The sequence below is a fragment of the Cebidichthys violaceus genome, unplaced genomic scaffold, assembly GCF_023349555.1.
Source record: "Cebidichthys violaceus isolate CVI_PGR_0920_01 unplaced genomic scaffold, fCebVio1.0.p SCAF_29, whole genome shotgun sequence".
NCBI classification, from domain to species: domain Eukaryota; kingdom Metazoa; phylum Chordata; class Actinopteri; order Perciformes; family Stichaeidae; genus Cebidichthys; species Cebidichthys violaceus.
In genome coordinates, this window is record NW_027176472.1 from 774,510 (window position 1) to 796,828 (window position 22,319).

The 22,319-nt window shown below is 40.4% G+C and overlaps 1 protein-coding gene and 1 long non-coding RNA gene across 2 annotated transcripts; both read left to right on the forward strand.

The window, feature by feature from the left end:
- Positions 1 to 3,289: 3,289 nt before the first annotated feature.
- LOC137880676 (uncharacterized) lies at positions 3,290 to 7,836 on the forward strand. The gene is made up of 3 exons (XR_011103820.1): positions 3,290 to 3,454; positions 4,357 to 4,473; positions 7,771 to 7,836. It is a non-coding gene; the product is annotated as an uncharacterized lncRNA (long non-coding RNA).
- Positions 7,837 to 13,352: 5,516 nt separating this feature from the next.
- pnp4a (purine nucleoside phosphorylase 4a) lies at positions 13,353 to 18,990 on the forward strand. The gene is made up of 7 exons (XM_068722175.1): positions 13,353 to 13,542; positions 15,648 to 15,811; positions 16,613 to 16,716; positions 17,571 to 17,746; positions 17,886 to 18,076; positions 18,346 to 18,425; positions 18,506 to 18,990. The coding sequence occupies exons 1-7, from the start codon at positions 13,520 to 13,522 to the stop codon at positions 18,653 to 18,655; spliced, it is 888 nt and encodes a 295-aa protein (XP_068578276.1). The 5' UTR covers positions 13,353 to 13,519; the 3' UTR covers positions 18,656 to 18,990.
- The last annotated feature ends 3,329 nt before the right edge of the window (positions 18,991 to 22,319 follow it).

Genomic DNA, 22,319 nt, shown 5'->3' on the forward strand with positions numbered 1-22,319 from the left:
TACTTCATATACATATATATATATATATATATATAATTATTATTCTCATCACATCCTGACCACAATCAGTGAATCTGCTATCTCTGTCTGTTGCAGGACATAAGCCCTCATTTAGCCCTAAACTAGTGATTGGACGGGCTTCCTGCCCGCCACAGCCTCTACTGTATGTAAGAAGTGGACGTAGTCGTCATGACGTCACCTGTTGGTTTGTGGGCTGACGTTTCGAAGCCTTGAGTTTGGCGTTTTCCTGTCCTCGCCATCTTTTTTTTTTTTTTTTTTTTTTGCAAATAGTGAACGGAGGTGACGAAGAATGACGTATACGGACGGCTCTGGTAGGGACCTGTCAATCATAAGGTAGCCCCGCCCATAATGTACTAAATGAACATCATGCTGTATTGAAGAAGACTTGAAACTAGAGATTGAGACCATAAACTCATGTTTACAATGTTTACTGAGGGAATAAATCAAGAGAGAAGTAGAGTCATTTTAGACTAGACTTCTATACAATCAGACTTCTTTTTGATATCAGAGGAGACAAGAGAATGCAAGTTTAAGGCACTTCCACATTGGCTTCACTTTTCAGAACTGTTGGTTGCCGCCTGCTTCTTGTCCGGCTGCATGCACACATTCCGTCTTCCACAAGCTGGGGCGCGTGGCTTTGGAGGAAGGACTAAAGGGACGGATTGTCAGTGTTGAGGAAGTGAGAACTTTCTTGCTAGATTTAGCAAATGTTGGAGCTAATGCTGCTAGCTCCTTACATTGGGAAACAGTCGGCAACATTGGGATGGATTTTCCATTTGGATACTTTCAAAATCTAGAGTACTCTTGCTAGTTTCTCAAGATTAACAACGCAAGCTTTAACTGGGCAATACAACACTGTGCGCCTCATTCACAGTTGTTGTTTTTTTATTCCCAATTATTGAGACACATTTCGTAACACTGAGTTCTCTTCATACAGACAACACAACAGAAGTCTGTTTGTATTGGTGGTTCTTGACACTTTGGCAAGTCGTCATGCTAGCACACAGCTAGCTGTTGTTTAATATTCTTTATCATATTCATATGTTTCACTGACAGGAGGACGACATCCGGAGGAGTTCCTTCAGAATGAAGATTAAAACTCCACCTGAGACGGAGTGAGGAAGACTTCCGTTCTCTCTGGTCCCTCAAAGGTCAGCTCTGTTCCACCAAAGTTGGACGGTGATTTACTTCCACGAGTGAATCCACTGATTTAATGAACTGCATCAATCTCTCTGTGGGCCCTGGTCCTGGTCCTGGTCCTGGGTCCAAGACCTCTAGTATTTATTCGGCGTCTCAGTTCATTATCGTCTCAATCCAAAAATTCTCAGTGACGCATATTTTGTACTTCTTTGTTTTCAAGTATTTTATCAACTTTCTTAATTTAGCAAATCACTCCTCATTCCGCTGATATTTAAGCACATAAGTACATTTACTCAAGTACTGTACTTCAGTACAATTTTGAGTTCCTTGTACTTTACTTGAGTATCTCTATTTTATGCTATTTTATACAAAAATATTGTACTTTATCCTCCACTACATTTATTTAACACCTTTAGGTTACTAGTTACTTTGCAGATTCAGATGATAATGAAAATAATGATAAAGAAATATACATAACTAACAACTGAATTATGATGTGCTATTATAGATTTAGAACAAATCCCAGAGGGAAATTTACAAGCTACCCAGCCGTATATAAAGTAGTTAAAAGCAGCTCCACCTTTACCAGCTGCAACATTAGTTATGATGTATTGTATTTAGCAGATACATAGTAAACCAGATGGTGAACATGGGAAACATTATACCTGCCACACATCAGCATGTTAGCATTTAGCTTCAACCATCGCTCTGCCTAAGAACCGCTAGCAAAGCTGTAAAACCTGAGTGTTTGATTTGTGTATTAAAGTTTCTAAATTCTGTCATTCAAATACAAATTAAGAGGTTTTTTTGTTATATATGAAACCTGATCTCATTTCAGCTTCTTCAGTTCAGTCTTCTCTGTAATCTTCCACACACTACACACACACACACACACACACACACACACGCACACGCACACAAAGGTCACCAGGGATGATGCAAAACTGAGATAAGAAGAAAATTAGCCAGCGTGTGTGTGTGTGTGTGTGTGTGTGTGTGTGTGTGTGTGTGTGTGTGTGCGCACATGCGTGTGTGTGTGTGTGTGTGTGTGTGTTAGAGAGAGGGGAATACATCTCTATAAACACACACACATACAGTGAGGCCGGCCTGGGATTGTCTCTGTGATGAAACCAGCAGTAATGTCTGCTGTTGGCATGACGACTCCATCCACTGTGACATGACTCTGTGTGTGTGTGTGTGGGGTGTGGTGTGTATGTGTGTGTGTGGTGTGGTGTGGTGTGGTGTGGTGTGTGTGTGTATGTGTATGTGTGTGTGTGGTGTGTGTGTGGTGTGTGAGATGGAGAGTCTGACCTTTGACCTCCTCACTGTGTCTGTTAAAGAAAGAGCTGGAATGTATTTTGAAGTCACACGTCTTAGAATTGTATTATTAATATTATTTACATTATTAATCATAAGATAATAAACAACACACGTAAAATAACAGCAGCGTGTCTTAAAGAACAGCTGGTGAGGATCTTTTGGAGCATTTAATCTATTTTATTGAATTCTGTATATTTCCTCATTAAAGCTATAAAGGTTTTGATTTTCTTTAAATTAGGGTATTGGCAGTGAAAACAAGATTTCTTTTTTTTAATGACTGTAAAATGTCCATCAAAGCTGCATTTTGAAACTGAATTTTACATCAGAGGCATCACTTTATATTCATGTTAATGGTGTTTTTATCCTGTATTGTGAAGCTCTTTGTTTAGATACGATAAAGGAATATTTTGATGATCATTCTGAAGTTAATATCAGTAAAGGACACCGATGTGACACAATCCGTAGAATAGCTTTTGCACTTTCTCATTGTTGGCTTGATTGATGTTTCTGGTTTTGCGCTTAACAGATCTGCTTGTTTTATTCTTCTGGCCCGTTGACGTGTCTGGGATTCAATTCCACTTTGCTTTAACTGTGCGACTCCTTTAAGTGCTGACGAACGCGAGCAATCAAAGTTACAGTTTTACCTCAATCACGATTTGCCTCAAAGTCAAACGGCGCACTAAAACTGTGTCTGAAACATTTTCTGACGTTGCGTAACACAACGTCTCTGAGTACTGCACCACCTGCTGCAGATGGACTTGATCACGTTCCTGTCTTCTTATCTGTGTCAACAGGTGTGACTCACCTGCAGCTGCAGGGCTCGACCTTCTAGCAGGCCGGCTAACTGTCCCTGCTTGTCGGCCTCCTCCTGGTTTCGGGCTACCCTCCTATTTTTTTGTTGAGGACTTGAAACAAATGAACCTCTCAACACAACTCATCGTCTTCTTGAGCGTCTTCATCGGCGTCTCCCCAGGTGTGTTGCATCAGCAGCTAATTAAGCATCATATTCTCCCCCCCCCCCCCCCCCCCCTGTGACCCTCAAATCTCTTCCTTATTTACCAAAATGAAGCAGCATAATATCATCATCATCACAACAACAGCGGAGAGCGAACGTTTGTTCTCATCAGACGGGTTTAGAAAAAGATCTGATGGACAAAGATCTGCTGCAGCTCAGTGAACAACCAGCGTTCACATCTCATGAGATGGATGAAAGTGAGGGGGAAGTCTCTCTTGTTAACGACTCCTGGGAGGATTAAAACTCGGTGCATTGACAATATGACATCGTATCCATTCAATTTGTAATCATATAGATTGCATAGAAGAAGTGAACGTAGTCATCCTGACGTCACCTATTGGTTTGTGGACTGCCATTTTGAAGCCTCGAGTTTGTCAATTTAGTCGTCGCCATCTTGGATTACGACCGTCGCCATCTTGGCTTTTTGCAACCAGGGAACGGAAGTTACCATATTTTGGACTGCGGAGGAGTAACTCAGTGACGCCGTATACGTCTCAGCAACCTGTCAATCACAGAAAGCCCGCCCTAAGGCATACTCTGCTTTATGGTCTATTTGACTCTGAATGGGAACATAAGTTACTAAATGAGCGTCACGCTGTAATGAAGAAGAGTAATTTGTGCTGACGGCTTAATTTCAAGTCCACAGAAAAGAGAGAAAGGGTTTGTGCTGCGCTGTGATCGTACTGCTCTGCTGGTTACAGAAAATGAACCGACGAAAGACAACCCCATCTGCCCAGATGTGTATTTATGAACACATCTTTTCTTGTTCTCATTTTGAGTTGATTGATGTTTCGAGGTTTAATATTGCAAACACAGAATATGCTTAAGCTGAATAATTTGTTCATGATATCCTGTTACAGGAAGAGACCGATCTCAACGAGCTGATGAGCTTCCAGGAGCCAAGTGATCGGGTTGCTCCAAACTGGCACATGCCCCAAACGACCACTGCCCTGGTCCGGAATGAAGATGAGTGCAAAGTCAGCATGAATTTTCCTTTATTTGTATGTAACTGTGAATGGTTGTCTGTTTATGGAGAGGGCCAAAGTGGCATTAAACGCCTCTATTTTCCCACCATTCATGATAAAAATGCTGTTTTTTTTACATTGTTCTTCCTTATGGTTCCGAGCCCCTCCATCTGTTTTGAATAGCCAGTAAGCCCAACGTTTCTGTAACCAATCGGCCAAGAGTAAAGCCAGATCAAAGCAATGCAAGTGCTGCAAGTGTCTGCCATTGTTAGGATGTGATCTGTGAAGAAACGTTGGGCTTACTGGCTATACAAAACCGAAGGAGGGGCTCATTAGTATAAGGAAAAACACAGTTTTTGACCGCTTTTATACGGCGTCAGAAGCAGCGTTTAACGGCACTTTCGGCTTTCCATATCTGTGACCTGTCGACGTGTATCCCGACTCTTGATGTTTTCTTGTAAAATTCAGACTAACAAAACTAGAATAACTTGAATTAAAAACACAAAAAGTGATTCATTTGTTTTGCTGAAACATTCGTGACTCCAGGACGATAATGGCGTTAGTCGGTTGGACTGACTTTTCTTTGTTGTCCTCACTGACTTGTTGAGCAGCTGAGCAGATAGTCTGACATTTGAATGTTCAGTTGATTAAGTTTTAATGAGTTTAATAAAAAAGGTCAATGAAAGTGTTAAATACATAAAATTAATTATAAATTACATGTTTGTCTGAATTTTCCAGACGAGAAAAAAGTTTAAAGTTTTCAGCATCAAGACGAGGGAGTAAAAACTATGGCAGTTTGTAAAAACCTAAATAAAGTAAATATAGAAGAAACATCAAATATTAATTCTTATTTTAACTCTCAAGTGTGTATGTCTGTGTGTGTGTGTGTGTGTGTGTGTGTGTGTGTGTGTGTGTGTGTGTACGTGCATGTGGCCGTGGTTTCATTGCTCTCCTGTGCAACCATCAAATGCAACTTGAGGCAATACCATACACACACACACACACACACACACACACACACACACACACACACACACACACACACACACACACACACACACACACTCACCCATCTCCGACAGAAGCAAACAAAACAAACAAACACACACACTCCCTCCATCACCATCCGGCTGCTTTCTGCCGTAACGAGGTGCAATCAACACGCAATGCTGACCAACACACACAAACACACACACACACACACCCACACACACACACACACACAAACACACACACACACACACACACACACACACACACACACACACACTGAGGCTGGTTGAAAGATGAAGTCAGCGTCTGATTGCAGAAGAGTTACAGAGTGTTGACTTGTTCCTGTGTGTGTGTGTGTGTGTGTGTGTGTGTGTGTGTGTGTGTGTGTGTGTGTGTGTGTGTGTGTGTGTGTGTGGGTGGATGGGTGGGTGTGTGTGTGGGTGTGTGTGTTGACCTCGTACTGCCATGATGTCACATCCATAACAGTTGCATTAACAGCGGCAGCCATCTTCACGTCCTGTCTCACACAAACACACGTTGAAGTTTCTAACATTCATGCAATGAAGTGAACTCAGATGAAATCAAAGACATTTTTGTTTTTCATCTAAATGTATTAATTTTCAATGTTATTCTTCATTTAATTCACTCAACAGTGAACACTGAATGATATAAATGCAGGTATACCTGTAACTACAGTTCAGGATAGAAGAGATGAGAAACTAAATATATAAACTAAATATACAAACAGAAATAAACACATGGCTGTAGGGACCACAGAGGTTAATATTTTTCTGGGGATTTGTGTTGATTCTTAATTCTAATTAAGAATAGATATTTAATGGATCCTATCAAGTTTATTGTCACATATACAATCAAACACAGTACAACATGAAGTGAAATTGTTAGATGCCTTTCCCCAGCATTAACCTAACAAATAGAATAATAAAATAAAAATGAAACAGAGGCACAATACAGCCTATACATAATAATATATGCAATGTAAGGTGATGACATCCGTATGACACAAATGTATGGCAGGTGGATGAATTATGAATCATGTGTAAAGTCCTCAGTACAGTCTCGGGTTCAGGACTCGAGTGGCCGAACAAAATCCTCCTCATCCTCGCAGTATTCTTCAGACTAAACATATTTAAATTCAACCGCTTTTAGACAAAGAAAAAGCAATTCAAATATAAAGTTCATAATGTTTTGAGTCTCCAGGAGCTCTGTAGGATTCACAAAACACTGTGCAGACAAATAGAATCTAAATGTTGTAGATCGTCGTGTTGTGAAATTAAATTTAGATGCAATTTAGCGAAGAGAAGAGTGTGAAAAAGTATGAAAATATGAATAAAATAAAAAAATAATAATAATAACTTCATATGGAGCATCGGGAACACAGCAGGTTGAAGTCTAATGATGCAGATGATGACTTCTAACTGAAACACTTTGTTTTTTGGCCACAATAAACAGAAAAATACTTTTTTATCTGTGAGTGCTTTGTTTCTTATTTTTAATAACACAAAAACTGTGAAAATCCTCCATCACATCATTTCTGTTTTACAAGCACTTGGCGATCTGTTGTTGCTGTCAGCTGATGAAAGTAAATGTCAGTTTCTAGTGTTGTGATAAACAGTGCTGGGCAGTAACAAATCATAGTAATTGATTGTTTAAAAAATAGATTTGAGTCAACATGTATATATATATATATATATTTATATATATATATATATATATTTATATATATATATATATATATATATAAATATATATATATTTATATATATATATATTTATATATTTATATATATATATATATATATATATATATATATATATATAACAAATGGAGGTCATGAGATGGCAGCATTTTGATTAGCTGTTGCAGTAAATATATAAACAGTTTCAAACTGATTTGCATGTAGGAGCTTAGTATCAACACAAACACACTGAAGAGTTTCATTCAGCAGCATAAATAAGAGTTTACATACGCGTGTGTGTGTGTGTGCGTGTGTGTGTGTGTGTGTGTGTGTGTGTGTGTGTGTGTGCGTGCGTGCGTGCGTGTGTGTTTGGGAATTGCACAGAATGTCTGCATGATGCAACACACACACACACACACACTCTTTGGTGATGAATGACACTCAGATGCTCCAGAAGTGAAGGACTTCAGTCAGATCACACAAACTGTCAACACTCCACTGTGACTCTAATGTGATGTCATAACCCAGCTGATTTATTTATATCGGACTCATCTAAACTGATCTGCAGCCGTGTGATTAAAGTTCAGTCTGTGTTTGTTTCTGTCTGATTCAACAGGACTGAATGAAATGTGAGGAGCAACTTTCAGCCACCAGAGGGAGACAAACTCCATCAGCTCACAAGGTAAATCTGGAGGACATTCTAGACTACAAAGTGTCTCTCCTTCATGAAATGACTCTACACTTTACATAAATGTCCTCACTTTGCAAAAATGTCCCCACTAAACAAAATTGTCCCCACTTTCCAAAAATGTCTCCATTCTACAAAAAATTCCCCACCAAACAAAAATGTCCTCACCTTACAAAAATGTCCCCCTTCTACAAAGATGTCCTCGCCTTATAAAAATGTCCTTGACTTATAAAAATGTCACCACTTTACAAAAATGTCTCCCTTCTACAAAGATGTCCCCACTTTAACGAAATGTCTCCACTTTACAAAAATGTCCTCACCTTACAAAAATGTCTCCCTTCTACAAAAATGTCCCCACTTTACAGAAATGTCTCCACTTTACAAAAATGTCACCACTTTACAAAAATGTCACCACTTTACAGAAATGTCTCCCTTCTACAAACATGTCCCCACTTTACAAACATGTCTCCACTTTACAAACATGTCTCCACTTTACAAACATGTACATGTCACCACTTTACAAACATGTCTCCACTTTACAAACATGTCTCCACTTTACAAACATGTCTCCACTTTACAAACATGTCACCACTTTACAAACATGTCTCCACTTTACAAACATGTCACCACTTTACAAACATGTCTCCACTTTACAAACATGTCTCCACTTTACAAACATGTCACCACTTTACAAACATGTCTCCACTTTACAAACATGTCTCCACTTTACAAACATGTCCCCACTTTACAAACATATCACCACTTTACAAACATGTCCCCACTTTTGTGTGAGAGAGTCAGAAAGTCCTGGTCTTGTTGAAACTGTAATGACATCCAGTGGAATCCAAACTTGTGACCATGAAGTGATGATCACAAGTCTACAAACATAATTCTGTGTGTGAGTTTTGAAGCTGCAGGCTCGAGGAGGATTGTGAGGTGATTGTTTTTTAGGAATAATGAAGGTTGTATGAATAGAGAGATCTTCACATTCCTACAGGGTTTCATTTAATGAACTTTAACTTTTTATTAACTTATATTTCTTCTCCACAATCACAATATGGATGAAACATATTTTTTACGTCACATCTCGATCCCTGAGCTTTGACCTTTGACCCCCGAACACGTCTGTCACACCCAGTAAAACACACACAGACACACAGACAGAGACACACACACACACACACACACACACACACACACACACACACACACATGATCAGACATTGTCTCACGTGATCACTCTTTGTTTTCCTTCTTTTCTGTTACATATAGAAATCATTTTACTTATTTCTGGGACTTTTCAAATCAAATCAGTGACAAACTGCTCAACATTAACAAAACACACATGAAGACATGTGAACATTAATAACGCAATGATGTGTGTCACTACATTTAGTGCAGGACGAAAAACACTTTTACCTTTTAATAAAATAAAAATGTGTCTGATTGAACACAGTAGAAACTAGTCAAACTTATATAAGTCAATGTAGGATATTATTATTTAAAGTTAAAGTTGCTGTGTCTCAATTTTTTTGCTGCTGTGTCATTCAGACGTCTGAGAGAAAAAAAAGAAAAGGGTTTTCATTGCGACACAAAACTTGAGTTTCACTCGGAGCCAGAAACAAAATATAACCCTCCTTCATCAGTTTGTGAAGCAGCAGACGTTCTGCGTCGACTCTCTGAGAATCTGAAATATTCTCTGACGTGGTCACGATTTTACTCACTCGCTTTGTTTTTAGAGACACTTAGAGACACTTCGACCTCCTTACAGAGACAGAAAACGTTATGACCGAGTCCCTGAGAGCAATAAAAGACACAACTTGTATCTGTTATATGAAACATGCAGAGCTGAACAGACTGGGCCATATTTCTGTTTTTGATTAAACATTGTTGGTGTTTGCTGTGAGTGTTTAATGTAGTGGTGCAATGTAACCAAGTACATTTACTGAAGTACTTTACTTAAGGTGTACAAGTACCTTCAACAACACTGTATTTATTTAAGGTACTTGTACTACAGAGGGAAATACTGTCCATTTGACAGAAAATGACCCTACATCTCAAATGATTTATATCCTTAAATAGACCATAAAGTAGGATATGCTTCGGGGCGGGGCTACCTTGTGATTGACAGGTCTCTACCTCGGTGTTGTCCGGTCTGGGAGTTGTCCAAGTTTTTCGTCTCACAACTTCAACAGTGTGTTTACCACTCATGGAAGTTAATTGTAACATTATGGTCGCCTAAAAAACGTTTAATTCAGCGTTCGGTTAGCTCCACCCTCTCCGTACACTTCTGGTTGCGAAAAACCAAGATGGCGACGGCCACGATGCCGAACTCAAGGCCTTAAAATGTTCTCAAACAATGGATGACACCACTGTGACATACGTCCACTTCTTATATACAGTCTTTGTAAGAATCCCAGAACTATGAGGCTGATGAGGGTGTTCCTCATCGTTTACACAGGATGAAGAATAGGAATCTTTACTACGACTAGTTTACCTGTGTTGTGTGAAGCTCCTCTCAGATATTTTCTGGCCTCGTCGAGCTGAGGCAGCAGGACTAAAGTATGTGCGGGACACGACGGACTGCTCGTACTTCACATATAGGTCCAGGAATGCCAAATATCTGAATGACATTTAAGTGGACACGGTCACATTTTTCACATTTCGACTGAGGTGAAGGAACGCAGTAATGTTGAGCGTTCAGCTCATTCATTCGACATGTGACGGAAAAAAAGTCAAATGACACAAATTGATCTGTTATTTAAAGCTGATCAGAATTCAGTTGGAAACGTCTTTAAAACAAACTTTGGGATGTAGTGGAGGATTATTCCCTTTCTCTGCTCCCCTAAAACAACCCTTTTGATGATTAATGAAAGTGTTTAATTCAAAATGGTGAAGTTACATTATTTGTAAATTAGGTGAAGTGACTCTAAGAACCAATAATAAACTGAGTTTTTGAGTCCAAAACTAAACAACCAGTCCTCCAAATTAACAACAGTATCACGGCAGTTCAAAAATATACTAGTTTCATCTACAAAAACGCCAAATTGTCTGTTTTTTTCGTGTTGCTCGGGAATGAAAAAAAATTCAATTTAGGCAACAAAACCACTATTTCCCCACCTGCCACGATACTGGGCTGATATTAAGTTTCTGATCTGACTTTATGTAAAAAAATCATATTTTTGTATACACATAAACTGTATATGTATCATGTAAAATACCAGATTTTGTACTCAATATAACTCTGTGTGTCTGTGTGTCTCTAACCACCAGCTGTGCTCCGTCCATTAACCTGCTAACCAGCTTCCACATGGCTCCTGTTAAACCACACACACACACACACACACACACACACTCACAAATTAAAATACAATTGACTGATTTGTCACGTGAAACTTTTTTTTCTCCTCAATGTGACCTCTGAAGTTTTTATTAATTCTCAGAAGATTTTAGTATTTTGTAGTAGTGACGAGTTGATTTTAGGTTTATTTCCGGACAGAATTGTGTGTGTTGTGCGCTCGGTAGCTCTTCTGGTCCTTACTCCAGCGGCCCGAGTTCAAATCCTACTCGTGGCCCTTAACTCTCCTCCTTTCTTCACTGTCACGATCCATTACAGGCAAAAAAAGCCCCAAAAATAAATCATAAAAGAATGAACGTGTTTAAAACTTGACTGAGGCTTTTTTAGTTTGATGGACTCACAACACAAACGCACTGTAGCGTGACTTCAAAGAGGGACCAATAAAGGCTCACTTCCTGTCAGTTTGCACGGCCCCTCATGGTTCCAGTCCGGCTCTGGTCCTCGTCCATCAGACCCACATGAGCCTCATTAGCAGCTGATCAGAGCGGCAGCAGCAGGGGGAGCATGTGAGGTGTGTAACCGGTCATGAGACTCCACGCAGAGTTTCAATTACCGTAAAACCGAACGGGCCGACGAGCTGCTGCTCATTAAGCCGCCACATCTCAGCTCCGATTGGCTGAATCAAGAGCTTGAGTCGGGGGGGCCTGGCGGTCGTTGATCGGTTTAGGTCGACAAATTTAACTAAACTGATGCAAACGTGCTACACATTGATTCATTTTAACCTGTGAATCGCTAGCCTGCTAGCTGAGAGGCAGCTGTTGATACTTGGCACATTCAACCGCACGTGTTGAGTTGAACCCTTTTTAAACGAAAGTTACAAGATAAATATGAATTCTTCAAGCAAACTAATACGGTAAAAACGAGCTAGCGAGCTGATAGCCTCAGCGATAACCTGCTGTGTTTGAGCAGGTTGTAAAAGTTGTTAATGTATCACCTGAACGGTCACATTGTTACCTGCTGGTGAAATCTATAGGAGACCTTGAGGTTGTTCTGTTTGTGTGGCTTTGGGAGAATTATTGATCAGTGTACTAGTTTTTTCACTTATCAACTATTGACCCCAACGGGACTCACTGTAGTTTCCAGGAAAACAGTGAAGACGCCGAGACGTTATCGGCCCCAGTCAAGAAATAAACCCAAAACGCTGCGTAAAACGACAAAATGTTGTTTGTTTTTTATTTCACTTTGGTTTTTGTACGGGTTTAAACAAACTAGCGCACAGTCTGTTTATTACCCGTCAGGTGTGAAGTAGATCACATGAGGGGTTCTCGAGGTATGTACAGGACACGTCTGTGTGTCCTTTGCACCCGGATATTTATAGGCAATGTAACAAGTTAATGAGTGATTTTTAGAGGTGGAGATGGATGGATTTCATCTGTTAGATCACAGAGTTCTCTAGAGAAAGTTACCCTGAAAGGTCATGCATTCAAACTTTCACTTATAACTTTACTAATAAAGTAAAAGTACTCGTTATGCATACTGACAGAATCAGAATCATATATATTATTACTGCATTGTAATTATTGATACATTAATGTGTTTATGGTTCCTTTTAATTACTTCATAGTTCGTGGGTTCACTACTGCGGATCGAAGAAGTCTTATCCAATACAATAATCCGAATTTATGTTGATTTTAAATTGTATTGATAAACGCAATCTGTAAAGTGACTGTAGTTATAAACGTAGTGAAATAAAAAGTAACATTTTTACCTCTGAAATGTAGAAAATAACAGAAATACGATGTAAAGTGCAACAAGTTCATGTTGTGTCTGTAAGTATTTGTCTTTTTCAAAACTATCCATTCATATACGTACAGTTAACCTCTCTCTCTCTCTGTGTGTGTGTGTGTGTGTGTGTGTGTGTGTGTGTGTGTGTGTGTGTGTGTGTGTGTGTGTGTGTGTGTGTGTGTGTGTGTGTGTGTGTATGTGTGTTGGGCGTCAGAATCAGAGTGAAAGCTGAAGTAAAGTCACGTTACTGTCAGTGGGGGCATGACGCAAAATCAGACTTACACAATTAAAAAAAATGTAAACTCTCACACACACACACACACGCACACATGTTTCTACAACACTGAGTCTCCATTGGCTGCAGCTGATGAATGCTGGAGTTGTCGACCAATCCGAAGCACGTGACCGGTGAATATGTAAGCTGATCCTGTTGTCAGCTGGCCGCACTCTGACTGTCTGTCCCTCCATCACACACACCCACTTATACACACAATCACACAGTTAGTGACAGAGACACACACACACACACACACACATCGGTCTGCTCTGTATTCATCATCATCATCATCTTCGGTTGTCTGTCATTCGTCCATCATGCACAGCAAAGAACAAATCAGGTAAGAAAACGTCTTTATGAAATCTTATTACCAAGATATGTTTTATTGTTTTATTGTTGTTTCATTATCGTGTATCAACATCCGCTTCCTCTCAATACGTCATCGCTGCGTATTTCTACTGTGAACGGTTCAACCAAAACATTATTTTTTTTCATAAAAGGTACTATTATTCAGTTATTCACAAGAAAAAAATGAAGAAAAAACCATTACAATGTTTTCTTTCTGCTTTCTCGTCCTGTTAATCAGTTTATGAACCCTCAGATTTATCCCAGAGCTTCTTGTTATTGTTAATAACCTGCAGTTTACTGTGTTATTTCATTTGTATGAACCAGATATCAATAAAATACTTGGTGGTTCCTACTGGTCCTTAAATGTAAACACAGTGGAAGAAAACAACTGGGCATTGAAGAGGAAAGGAGAAATACATTATACTCAGTATTTCTGTAGATACTTGGTAATTACAGGCTACAGAACTGGGAAACCAAACTGACGTTTCAAAGAGCTTTGTTTACAACACTTGTATGTATCTAATCATGGTATTACGTAGTTAAGAGGAACGATACTCCACCAAAACCTTGGGTTAAAGTAAAAAAACAAAAAGCAGCTTTTGGCAAAATCACAGTATATAGAAAAATACTTAAGAGTATAATTCATTTTTCTTCCTCTGTGCCTACATTCACGTACCGGTGGGAACCGAAAAGCATTTTCATTAGTCCTGGATTTTTACAACCAAATTCACTGTAAAACGCCGGCTGTATAAAGTAGAGAGTTCAGTTTCTTTAAGGTACGCCCTGCAGCATTTAGAGGGATCTATTGGCACGAATGGAATGTAATATTAATAAGTGTGTTTTCATGTCAGCCACCGTAGTTCTCCTACACGACTAACACACAGGAGAAGTTTTTGGTTGATTGCAATCTGCAACTTTACCGCTTGTTGCCAACAAATCCTTCACAAGTGATATCCTCAACTTTAGAAACACAACGATGTAACTATCCTATAATGTTTCTGTCAAAATGTTTCCAGAGAAACCAGGTTTTGTTCGTCATTTTGACCTAAATACTACAACTCCCATGATCCTCGGCCACCGTTGGAAAGAAGTCAGAGTCGTGAAATAGAGCTTTAGCGCTTTGTTGCAGTTGTGAACAAAACGAGACGTCAGAGTTGATGAATTCTGTTTAAATTTACCCTGAATTTTTAGGTTTGGTTTAAGCGAAATAGCTCCGACCTTTTGCAACTCTATTAGCCCAGATTCCGACCAGTTGCCGTGGCAACCAGTGGAGAAATATAAATCGTCCGGCGCATGATCCCCTTTAATCCGGCAAACTGACGAATTAACTCTCAGATTTTGTACGGATCAATGAGAGAATGTTAATTGGTGATCTTTAGAGGTGGTGGTAGGTTTGATACCTTTGGACAGAGAGAAAGCTAGCAGTTTCCCCCTGATTCCATTCTTTGTGCTAAGCTAAGCTAACCCGCTGCTGGCTTAAGCTTTGTATTCATGAGATATGAGAGTGGTGTCAATCTTCTCATGAGACAGTGATTATGCCAATGTGCCAGAATGTCAAACTTTTACCTTATTCAAAGACAAATCATTTTAAGAAAGGAAAACACTGACATTAGTGTGTTTGTCACTGCTCAGTTGCACATTATCTTGCATTTTATCCTGATACCTCATGTGTTTTGTCACAGCATGACAAGAAGCACGAGCATTCAGATGAAGATGCAGACAAACTCACTGTCTAATCAGATTACATGATTCTAACTGAATGTAAAGGTTGTTGTAAAGGTCCGTTACTGCAGAGCTTCACCTCCTGACCGGTTTCCCTTGCAGAGTTAAAGTGTGATAACCTGCTGGTTCCAGAATTATTTTCTATTCTACGCTATTTAACCTTCTCCGAGTTCAAGATAAGACAGTTTACAGGATGAGAAAATAAAAGGACACTGGGTTAGAACTTGGATAATGTATTTTTCATTGCACTATAACTGTATTTTGGTGAATATGACATCTACGAACGTTGCAGTGAAGGTCTTTGTGTATTCACACTTAAGAAATTCTCCCTAATTTAATTTAACAAAATGTGCCTCCTCTTCTTCCTGTCTGCAGTCATGACGAATACCAGAAGACAGCTGATTGGCTGAGGTCTCAGACTAGGCACCGCCCCCAGGTGGCGATCATCTGCGGGTCCGGACTGGGCATGCTCGCTGACGCGCTCAAGTGTCAGGACTCCTTCGCTTATTCTGACATACCGGGCTTCCCACAGAGCACAGGTCTGAATAGACACTCTTTTAATAATACTGTCAATATTAAATTATATTTAATGAGTAACTTCATTACTGACTGACAACCTGACAGTGTAAAGCTGTTCCCCACATATTTATTCATATATATTCTACACTTAATAAATAAAAGCATAAGCAATAAGATCAAAAAAACAGTCTGTAAGTTAAGATATTTTATGTGTTGATTAACAGTCAGTGTTTTAGTATTTAACTTCTACTTTCTATACAACCGTTGAATTCCTCTAAAGCCCTCTGTTTCATGAGATATAAGATTAAAATCGATGTTATGTCGTCAATTATTCGTCTGTGTTGAATTCACAAACTGAGCAGACTGCGGATCAAAGAACTGCTCAAAAAGAGCCGACAAAAGTCTCTAGATCGTTGATCAATCAGGCAAATATTCACCAACCCAACAACAGCTGATCTGGAGGAAATTGATCATTTCTGATTATAAAATGAGTTTGGGATGACCGATACGAGGAATCTGGCTCAATCCATACAATGTCTGCCCGGCATGAATGCTAAAATTAAAAAATATAACTGCACATGCAACAAAAAGGAAGAAACCCCAAGATTGTCTGCTTAGCCTAGCTTAGCACAAAGACTGGAAGCGGGGGGAAATTGCTAGCATAGCTCCACCAAACAGGAAAATAAAATCCTGTCAGGTTTACATGTTGATTTTTGTGCGTCAATTAGCATTACTATGTCTCTTCTCACCTTAATCCTGTTTGTGTGTGTTTGTGTGTATGTGTATGTGTGTGTGTGTGTGTGTGTGTGTGTGTGTTGCAGTGCAGGGTCATGCAGGTCGTCTGGTTTTCGGGGAGCTGAAGGGCAGGACATGTGTGTGCATGCAGGGTCGCTTCCACATGTATGAAGGACACTCACTCTGCAAGGTACACACACACACACACACACACACACACACACACACACACACACACACACATCTGTGTTTCCCAAAGGTTAGGAATTTACTTGTGGTCATTTTGTCTCTTGGAACAAATGTCAGTGCTGTAGAAAAGTATCACATTTTTTCCAGACCACAAGAATCCACTGAATGCACCGTTTTCAACCAATTCACATGATTCACGTTTTTTACTAATACAAACAGAACAATAAACAATAAACACATACACACACACACACACACACACACACACACACACACACACAACACCGCATGTGAGCTGATTAAACCTTTTCAGTCACGCAAACCTTGGTGTAACACACATAATGCAGCATGAGACTGAACTTGATCTGTGTGTGTGTGTGTGTGTGTGTGTGTGTGTGTGTGTGTGTGTGTGTGTGTGTGTGTGTGTGTGTGTGTGTGTGTGTGTGTGTGTGTGTGTGTGTGTGTGTGATATAAAGGGAAACAATAGCAGCATTGAAGAGCCGGCTAAAAGGCTGCATGTGATCGAACTCATGCATGACTTGAGCTGGGTTCCCAAATGCCGAAACACACACACACACACACACACACACACACACACATGGTCTCTCTGGTGTGTGTCATGCTGAAAAGACCTGTCTGTCTGGCGCTCTAACTGATACAATTGTGGATTATGTAATTGCTGCCCGAATGTTTTAAGATAAATAAAAAAAAAACATGACCTGATGTTTTAGAGACAAATGATTACCAAAGTTATGACGAGATACTTGTCCGTCTGTCTGTCTGTCCGTCCGTCTGTCTGTCTGTCTGTCCGTCCGTCTGTCCGTCTGTCTGTCCGTCCGTCTGTCTCCTCATCAGACGACGTTTCCAGTTCGAGTCTTCAAGCTGTTGGGGGTGAAGACTCTGATCGTGACAAACGCTGCCGGCTCATTGGCCGACGGCCTCCAGCCCGGTGACATCATGATCATCAAAGACCACGTCAACTTCCCCGGATTGGTCGGTCTGAACCCGCTGAGTGGACCCAACGACGACAAGTAAGACACACATAGACACACATTTATTTGTTTGTCACGCTGTTTTTTTTTTTTTTGTGAAACACGCAGTTGATGTAAGTTTGACGCTTAGTTGTTGAGGGTTTTGTTTCAGCTGTTGTTTGTTATTTGTTGTTTACAGGTTCGGGCCTCGTTTCCCGGCCATGTCAGACTGCTACGACAAAGACCTGCGTTGCCTAGCGATGGACATCGCCAAGCAGCTGGGCGTGGCCGGCCTGATGCAGGAGGGCGTGTACGCCATGGTGGGGGGGCCAAACTTTGAATCCATCGCTGAGGCCAAACTGCTGCATCGACTCGGAGTGGACGCTGTCGGTAAGACGCACACACACACACACACACACACACACACACACACACACACACACACACACACACAGAGAGAAACCAGACGAATGCTGCAGCGTTCATTACAAACACAATATAAAGAAACAACGCTGATGATTTAGCAATATTACTCACAGTATTATCATCGGAGTGTTTGTGTCAGTACTAACAGTAACAGTAGTGTTATTCACAGTACTTTCTTCAGTACCAGTAGTACTATTGTGGTCTCAGTAACGTCAGCTGTTGTGTGTTTACAGGTATGAGTACGGCTCCTGAGGTCGTTGTGGCGACTCACTGCGGTCTGAGAGTGTTCGGCCTCTCTCTGATCACAAACAAGGTAAACACACCGATCAATACGTCAACGGTTCCATACATTGTGACTGATTCATTGATTCGTTGATTGATGATCTGTGTCAGGTGGTGAAGAGCTACGAGGACTTGGACAGTGTGAACCACGAGGGCGTCCTCGAAGTCGGCCGGCTGCGCTCTCAAACTGTGCAGCAGTTAGTGACCGAACTGATCAGCAGGATGGATATCAATAACAACAGCTCCAATAACGCTGTCTGAACACACACACACACACACACACACACACACAGACACTGTGTATGTATATTGATAGCTTTTGCGTATTTCATCTTCCTTCATGTTACTTTGTCCTTTTGCTGTAATAAACACTTTATTTATATAAACCTAATATTTCTCTATCAGGGTACATTTGAGTGTAAGTATTGATGTATGATATTTTATGTTGATCCTACAGATTAAATAATGATGACCGCTGTATCTGATGGTGCTTTCATATAAAAAGATATGAGACAAAAGATTTTATTAAAGATTCTTCTCTTGTACATTTTATTTTGTAAAAACATGCACTGTCTTCCTGATCAACGTTAATCTGATTAAATAACATGCTGACAAACCGCTTCCTGTTTCCTCCTTGTGTTGAGCTGGCGTGTGATCGGCTGCAGTTCCTCTAATGTCCACTAGATGCTGCTGTGATAAAACTCTGACTGTATTGAAGTGAATGGGAAGAACCCCCCCAACCTCTTCAGGGACAAAAAGGACAAAACTAATAAAAAAGAACTATATATGGAACCAATAAACAGTATTTAGAAATGACAAATAAGAAATAAGGGTTGCGCTCCTCTCACGCTTGCTGTTACTAAGGTTTCCTGTCAGAGACAGAATATTTTGTTCATCCAGTTCTGATTGGTTTAGAAAATGCAAACAGAACAGAATGTTTTCTTTCAACTTTTTCAAACTGTTGAATCTTTCTAAGTAATTTCTAAAAAACTGACTTACTTCAAATTACAGGATCCCAAAAGGAGAGGCAGGTAAGTTAAACACATAATCAATACATGGTTGAAGAATAATGTCTGAATGAATGTTATTCTTTACTCTGACTTGTTGTTGTCACTTCAGACTAGTAGTGTGAAGTTCTGCTAAAGCCACAATAAGAACAACACCCTGATTATTTATCTATTCTCCATCTTTAAAAAGATGATTTTGAATGACCAGAGAGAAACGTTTCTAGCAAACAATGTTAGGCTATTGAGAAAACGCCCTCACCTCTAGGTCTATGTTGTAGATGTTCAGGAGCTTTCTGTCACATCACATGAGCTTCATCACCAGAGGCAGTTTTTCTCAATTGTGCTGGAATAGTAGAAGTTCAACTTTCCGTTTTTCCCTGCAGCACTTTAAAGAGTTATTATCCACGGTGGCTTAAAAGTTCAGGTTTAAAACTCCCTCTTATGAAGAAGATTCTGTGATACAGTCAAAAGCACCAGAACAGCTACTAAATGGACCTTGTGGTAAGATCATTTTATCAACTGCTGGTTTCAAGGTCAATAATAAGCTTTGAACCTCAATGTTAATCTACCTTTCCCCTCCCTAAGAAGGTGTGTTGTGTTGGGGAGCAGAGAGATAGTTGAGTGAGGATGACCTCTGAACTCTTCATCATCTCCCTTCTGGTTCTGCTGCTGGTTCTGATGGTTTTGCTGGTTCTCTGCTGGATCCTCAGACACAGCAGAAACAGGTAAGAACCAAAGACTATGTAACAAGTGGACGTAGTCGTCGTGACTTCACTCATTGGTTTGTGGACTGTGGTTCTGAATCCTCAAGTTTGGCACTATGGCAATCCCCATCTTGGTTTTTTGCAACCAGTGAAAGGAAGTGACCATATTCGGACGTAGAGAAGCTGTATACAGCTCTGGTAGCAACCTCTCAATCACAAGGTAGCCCCGCCCTAAATAATACCCTGCTTAATCATCCCGCTTTGCATATTCTGAAGCGCATTGAGGAAAATCAACGCTTGAACCCAGAACCCAGGACCTTTTCCCTGTGATTACTTTCTTGCTCATGCCCCAGTCCAGTGCTGCAGGTCCTAATGTGTGTGTTGGGGTTTCGAGTTTTGAATCTGGGTTTTGATTCTTTAGAAACCTCACAGAGCTGCGGATCTCAGCAGGACGACCCGCTCGTGCCCTGACCATCAGAACCGAGCCAGACAAAGCCCAACAGATGTTGGACCACCTGCTGAACCGAGTCTTTCTCCTGGTGGAATCCGGACCACAATCTGGAGAGGAACTTGAGGAGGAACTTGAGGAGGAACGTGAAGCAGAACGTGGAGAGTATCTTCGTGGAGAACGAGGTTCAGATTCTGGATCAGACCCGGAGGTTTCAGCAGCAGGTTGTCTTCCCAGGAGAGGTAGGTGTTATTGAACCGAACCTTCTTTCATGCAGATTGTAAATATAATCACACTCAAAAAATACTGAAAGAAAAACTGCAGTAAAAAGACTTGAAATAGTTCAATTATCTACATTTTTTTTCAGATTTTGAAATGTATTTCTGTGAGAGAAACAGCTGAAGATAAAGCACCCAAAAAAATGTACTTGAATTTTAAGTTATTCAACCTTTTGAGATGTTCAACCTTTAATTAAACCTTTACTTTTAACTTTTAATTAGTCATTTAAAGTAATTATCTTCCTTTTAGAGACTCTGAACCATCAGTTCAGTCAGCATCAGCTTCACCTGCTGGCGCTGAGATGAACTACAGTTGTTACTGAGACTGAACCTTTTGTATTTAAACTGTGTGATAAAACTGTGAAAATCTGAATTATTCGTTTTTTCCGCAATTCTGACTGAAGCTTGACATCGATTTGTTTCCCTCCTGCTGCAGCTAAAGCTCTTGACAAACTATGGAAATGGATGACTGCTGTGGTTCCTCATGCAGGTGAGGAAAAAGTCTTTTATGGATTACAACTGAATTTACATAAATACATTTGTTTTACAGTACAAATATTACAACTGTCTTATTTCTGTCCTCTACTCTAGCCACTCCTCCGTCTCCTCCTCGTCTTCCTCCTCCTCCTCCTCCCTCTCCTCTTCCTCCTCCTCCTCCTCCTCCTGCCAGTCAGGATGAAGCTGTGGACCACGGCCCTCAGTGGTCAGATGTATTCCAGAATGCCCTTCGCTCCTCTCAGGGCGCCACCTGCAGTGCATCGGTGGAAGAGCAGAAACACCATGAGTCACAAGTTTAATAAAAGAATTGGTTGTATGATAAAGGGCTTTTATTTTAATATGAATAACATTTGATTACACGCTGACACAGTCAGTAGCTTCAGTCCGCCTGCAGAGGGAGCGATGGAGCTGCTGGTGGAGCTGGAAGCAGCTGATTGTACTTAGACTGGTGGATGATCAGCGGTTGGTTCCTGTGCTGGTGAAGCTGTACTTTTATAGGCTCACCGGATTGGACGAGGCGATGGCCATCTGGGAGGAGACTCGTCCTCTTAAATGTTAAACTTTTAAACTGAGGGGGTGGATCAAATCGAAACATCTGTGATGTGTTGAGTGTCAGTAAGAGAGACTCACGGCGACACAAAGGACACAAAGGAAGTGATGCGGGTTTTTCTCTATAATCTAATTTTCCATGTCAACTCATGCCAGAAAAAAAAGGAAGGGGGGGGGGGGACATTTTGACATTCTAAGTAGCTCATAATGACTTTCTAAATCCACATTTTGTGATACTAAGTCTAAGTTTGGACTAACTGTCTCTAGCTTGCTGACACTATGAGGTTTTCTATAGCGATGAAGTGTAAAGTTGGATGATTTACAAAGAGATTATGACGATTAGTGGTCAGGATATCTGTGCAGCAGAAGCACAGATATCCTGACTTGTACCTGATATGGATCAAGCTCCAAAAAGCATCGGACGTGTCTTTCATTGACCCT

Excerpts from the sequence above, each read along its gene's own strand:
- pnp4a (XM_068722175.1), top strand. The coding sequence starts at position 13,520 with ATGCACAGCAAAGAACAAATCAG. Across the intron at positions 17,747-17,885 it reads AGTGGACCCAACGACGACAA|GTTCGGGCCTCGTTTCCCGG; the intron begins GTAAGACACACA and ends TGTTGTTTACAG. Across the intron at positions 18,077-18,345 it reads ACTCGGAGTGGACGCTGTCG|GTATGAGTACGGCTCCTGAG; the intron begins GTAAGACGCACA and ends GTGTGTTTACAG.